This window comes from Cololabis saira, chromosome 18, assembly GCF_033807715.1.
Source record: "Cololabis saira isolate AMF1-May2022 chromosome 18, fColSai1.1, whole genome shotgun sequence".
NCBI lineage: Eukaryota > Metazoa > Chordata > Actinopteri > Beloniformes > Belonidae > Cololabis > Cololabis saira.
In genome coordinates, this window is record NC_084604.1 from 1807501 (window position 1) to 1812669 (window position 5169).

Here is a 5169-nt window from a genome sequence, read left to right on the forward strand (position 1 = left end):
CCCTGCCTGCCTTGGACCCGAATAAAGCCTCTTGGACTCTGATTCTGCCTGGTGTTGTGCATGTGGGTTCTCTGTCCTGTCTGAGCCGTGACAGTACATCTGGCCAAGACTGAACCCAGCCAACATGGACCTACCACGTAAGGAAGAGGATTTGTGGGATTTTTTTTATGGGGACCAAGTGGCGTTCTACCACCGTACGGTGAAGGGGACAGAGACATGCCCCCAGTTCCAGCCTGTTGCTGTTCCCGAGGTGGCCCCGGACACACCCCAGTCTCTTCCCCCTTTCTGGGGAACACGCCTGGCTCTGGGTGGGCCCAGAGGCCTGCAGGCTCAGGGGAGACAACGACGGCGTCGGCCCCAGCCCCAGCTTGTTCCTGCTCCCCGAGAATCGGCTGATAACATGCGCTGGGCCAAGGAGGAGGAGTATTGGGACCCCTTTTGGGGAACACGCCTGGCTCTGGGTGGGCCCAGGAGCCTTCAGGGCAGGCAACGACGACGGCGTCAGCGCCAGCCCCAGCTTGTTCCGGCTCCAGCTCCTGCTCCGGCTCCTGTTCCAGCTCCAGCTCCTGCTCCGACTCCTGTTCCAGCTCCAGCTCCTGCTCCTGTTCCAGCTCCAGCTCCTGCTCCTGCTGCTGTTCTTGTCTGCCCCTGTTCCGGCCCCCCGCATCCTGTCTGCTCCTGTTCCGGCCCCCCGCATCCTGTCTGTACTGTCACGGCTCAGACAGGACAGAGAACCCACATGCACAACACCAGGCAGAATCAGAGTCCAAGAGGCTTTATTCGGGTCCAAGGCAGGCAGGGGTCAAAACCGCGCAGACAGGCAGATCAGGCAAACAAGTCCAAGCGGACAGGCAAAAATCAAAAACCGAGAGTCATACCGGGAGTCATGCAGGGTTACAGGCAGGCAGGCAGGCAGGAACAGGACAGAAATCAGGAAGGCTGGAAAGCGGAGCAAAAGCACACGACAATCTGGCAACAGGTATGAGGGAATGGGCAGGTTTAAGAAGGGGAAACTTATGAGGGAAACCAGGTGTGGAGCTGGGCCAGGGAAGCACAGGTGAAGGGAATGAGGCTGATGAGGGTGGCAGGATCCAGATGACAGGAGAGTCAGTAACACAGCAAAAAAAACCATGAACTGTGATCATGACAGATAAAGTCTCCGGGTGGCCAGAGCAGAACTGTCCGACCGTGGTGGCTAAGAGATCTAAAATCTGTGATAAATCTCTCTTTCTCCTCCTCTCAGACTCCTTCCTCCCAGACACTCTGGTCACCAGGAAGTCGTACGTGGGCTGCGTGAAGAACCTGACCATCAACAACAGCCCGGCCAGCTTCAGCAAAGCGGCTCTGGTCAGCGGGGCGGTCAGCGTTGGGACGTGTCCAGCGGCGTGACCCGGTCCAGCGGCGTGACCCGGTCCAGCGGCGTGACCCGGTCCAGCGGCGTGACCCGGCCCAGCGGCGTGACCCGGTCCAGCGGCATGACCCGGTCCAGCGGCGTGACCCGGGTCCAGAGTCATCAGAGTCCAGACCAGACCAGGATCTTTGCGTTAAACCTACAAACTAAGACTATACCTGCTCTTTTTACTCTGTCAGGTTATTGTTTCTGTTATCTCTTCATTCATTTCATATATCAAGAATATATACGGTGGCCGAGACCCGCCATTACTGAAAATAAAAGTAACGCTGCAAACAGAAACAAACGCCGCTGCAAATAAAAGAAATTCTGCAAATAAAAACAAACGCTGCAAATAAAAACAAACGCCGCTGCAAATAAAATAAACGCTGCAAATAAAATAAACGCCTCTCACCTGAAATGAGCTGGGATAGGCTCCAGCAGACCACCGTGACCCCGCAAGGGATAAAGCGGGTATAGATGATGGATGGATGGAAATAAAATAAACGCTGCAAATAAAAACAAACGCTGCTGCAAATGAAATAAACGCTGCAAATAAAATAAACGCTGCAAATAAAAACAAACGCTGCTGCAAATGAAATAAACGCTGCAAATAAAATAAACGCTGCAAATAAAAACAAACGCTGCTGCAAATAAAAGAAACGCTGCAAATAAAAACAAAAGCCGCTGCAAATGAAATAAACGCTTTGGAAATAAAATAAACGCTGCAAATAAAAACAAACACCGCAGCAAATATAAAGAAACCCCGCTGCAAATGAAATAAACAGCGCTGCAAATAAAAAAAAAACGGCGCAAATAAAAAAGCCACGACGGAAGTGAATTACCGGGACTATTTTTGCTGATGCACCGGTTGTTTTTTACGTGAGAGGAGAAGAAGACGAAGAGACGTAAGTGAAAAGGAAGAAATAAGAAGAGCGAGGAATATCTTCTTATTTCTTCCTTTTCATTTACGCAGGGTTTATTTTATTTGCAGCGGGGTTTCTTTATATTTTCAGCGTTTCTTTTATTTACAGCGGCGTTTCTTTTTGTTAGCAGCGTTTCTTTAATTTGCAGCGGCGTTTGTTTCTATTTGCAGCGTTTTTTTTTCAGCAATGGCGGGTCTCGGCCACCGTAAGAATAAGACCAAAAGCTTCAAATTGAAATAGGTTTGAAAATTGGAAGCAAATAAATGCAAATAAATAGGAACTAAACGTAGAGTCTATTCCAGGAGCGGACTTTATTCCCCTGTCCAGCGTTCTTCATGACTATGTAGTCTCGGTACAACTACTTGTACAAGCTCACGTTGAAAAACGTACTTTTTGTACTGATTTATTTCTGAAAATAAATAATATCTTAAGTAAGCAAGCCTGAGCGTTTCCTTTTGATTTCCATAGAATTATAAATCTTGTCTTTTTAAGTTTTTTTACTGGATAAAGATGTAGACATATATATTTTTTATTATCTTTTGTGAACCACACTTATGAGAAAACATTTTTGTTTGGCTTAACTTCATGCATAGTTTTTACATGAAAGCAGACATACAGTGGGGCAAAAAAGCATTTAATCAGCCACCAATTGTAACTTCAACTATGAGAGACAGAAAGGGGGGAAAGAATCCAGGAAATCACATTGTAGGATTTTTACTGAATTAATTGGTAAATTCCTTGGTAAAATAGGTATTTGGTCTCCGACAAACAAGCAAGATTTCTGTCTTTCACAGACCTGTAACTTCTTCTTTAACCCTGGTACCGTCTTTGGGTCACAATCACCTCATTCTCCTGCTCCTTCTTTCCTCCTGCTCTCTCCTTCCTTCTCCCTTCCTCTTTTCTCCCTTCCATCCTTCTTTACTCCTTTCCTTCCTTCTTTCCTCCCCTCATACATTCTTTCCTTGTTTTCTCCTTCCCTCCCTTCCTTCCTTCCTTCTTTTATCCCTTCCTTCCTTCTTTCCTCCCTTCCTTCCTTCTTTTTTCCCTTCCTTCCTTCTTTCCTTCCTTCCTTCCTTTTTTTCTCCCTTCCTTCCTTCTTTCCTTCCTTCCTTCTTTTCTCCCTTCCTTCCTTCCTTTTTTTCTCCCTTCCTTCCTTCCCTCCTTCCTTCCATCTTTTTTCCCTTCATTCCTTTTTTCCTTCCTTCCTTTCTTCCTTCCTTCCTTCCTTCCTTCCTTCCTTCCTTCCTTCCTTCCTTCCTTCCTTCCTTTCTTCCTTCATTCCTTTCTTCCTTCCTTCCTTTTTTTCTCCCTTCCTTCCTTCTTTCCTCCCTTCCTTCCTTCTTTCCTCCCTTCCTTCCTTCTTTCCTCCCTTCCTTCCTTCTTTCCTCCCTTCCTTCCTTCTTTCCTCCCTTCCTTCCTTCTTTCCTCCCTTCCTCCTTCCTTGACCCAAAGACAGCACAAGGGTTAAGAGTCTCCTCTGTCCTCCACTCGTTACCTGTTTTAACTGGTTACCAGTATAAAAGACATCTGTTTTAACTGGTTATCAGTATAAAAGACACCAGTTTTAACTGGTTATCAGTATAAAAGACACCTGTTTTAACCGGTTATTAGTATAAAAGACACCTGTTTTAACTGGTTATCAGTATAAAAGACTCCTGTTTTAACTGGTTACCAGTATAAAAGACACCTGTTTTAACTGTTTATCAGTATAAAAGACACCTGTTTTAACTGGTTACCAGTATAAAAGACACCTGTTTTAACCGGTTATCAGTATAAAAGACACTTTTACACTAAATTGTAGACCTGCACCAGCTGGGAAAACTGAATCTGCAATAATCAGCTTGGAGTGAAGAAATCAACTGTGGGAGCAATTATTAGAAAATGGAAGACGTACAAGACACTGATAATCTCCCTCCATCTGGGGCTCCAAGATCTCACCCCGGGGGGTAAAAATGATCACAAGAGCGGTGAGTAAAGATCATAAAACCTGTGCCAAATGGGTGCGAGGATCTGCAGCGGTGACCCCTCAGGGCATAAGCCTAGATACGCTGGGTGTGTCTATGGATCTCTCTTACTATCTTATTGTAGTAATTTATTCTCTGTATTTTTTTCTACTTTTCCATACTATTAAATATTTAAATGTGGGGATGTAGCAGCCACTCACTAGCAGGACAATGTGTAGTTTCAGTGGGTTAGAATTCAAAAGGATCTATCCGTTGTTAGCAATGCTGTGTGACTACATTACCCATGTTCCTTAGCGGTGATGACCTTTCAGGAAGTGTTCTGTGAGGGTTCGTTAACGTTGGAATGAGAGAGTGAAATAAACAACACTAGTTTTTCCTTCGTCCACAAAAAGCATTCTTCAGCTCTTTTGTTTCCAAACTCCTACAGGGATGTAATTTCACTGTACCAGGGCCGGTTCTAGAAAATGATGACATCTCAGATCAGAGGGGGTGCACGCCTGGCACCTTATTCAACACTAAATTATGCATTTTCCCATAATTTCAAGCGGAATGATACTAGCAAAACAAGAATATTTAAAGTGTATTTAAAATGCTTTATTGCAGCAATATTGCTGCAGAACAAAGCAAATGCTACATTTAGTCTGGACTACCTCACCCATCAGACAATCTAGCAACAGTAAATAAAACATAGCAACAAAAATAAATATAACCATAAATATACAGGACTGTCCTCAGAAAATTTGAATATTGTGATAAAGTCCTTTATTTTCTGTAATGCAAAAATGTCATACATTCTGGATTCATTACAAATCAACTGAAATATTGCAAGCCTTTTATTATTTTAATATTGCTGATCATGGCTTACAGCTTAAGAAAATTCAAATATCCT

General features: G+C 44.7%; 1 protein-coding gene across 1 annotated transcript in view; it reads left to right on the forward strand.

The window, feature by feature from the left end:
- Positions 1 to 2751, forward strand: part of LOC133464409 (laminin subunit alpha-4-like) — a 106939-nt gene extending 104188 nt beyond the window's left edge. Inside the window, exon 40 of the mRNA XM_061746358.1 lies at positions 1244 to 2751. Within this exon, the coding sequence (XP_061602342.1) occupies positions 1244 to 1389 (146 nt within the window). The 3' untranslated portion in view covers positions 1390 to 2751. The remainder of the gene's footprint in view (positions 1 to 1243) is intronic.
- The last annotated feature ends 2418 nt before the right edge of the window (positions 2752 to 5169 follow it).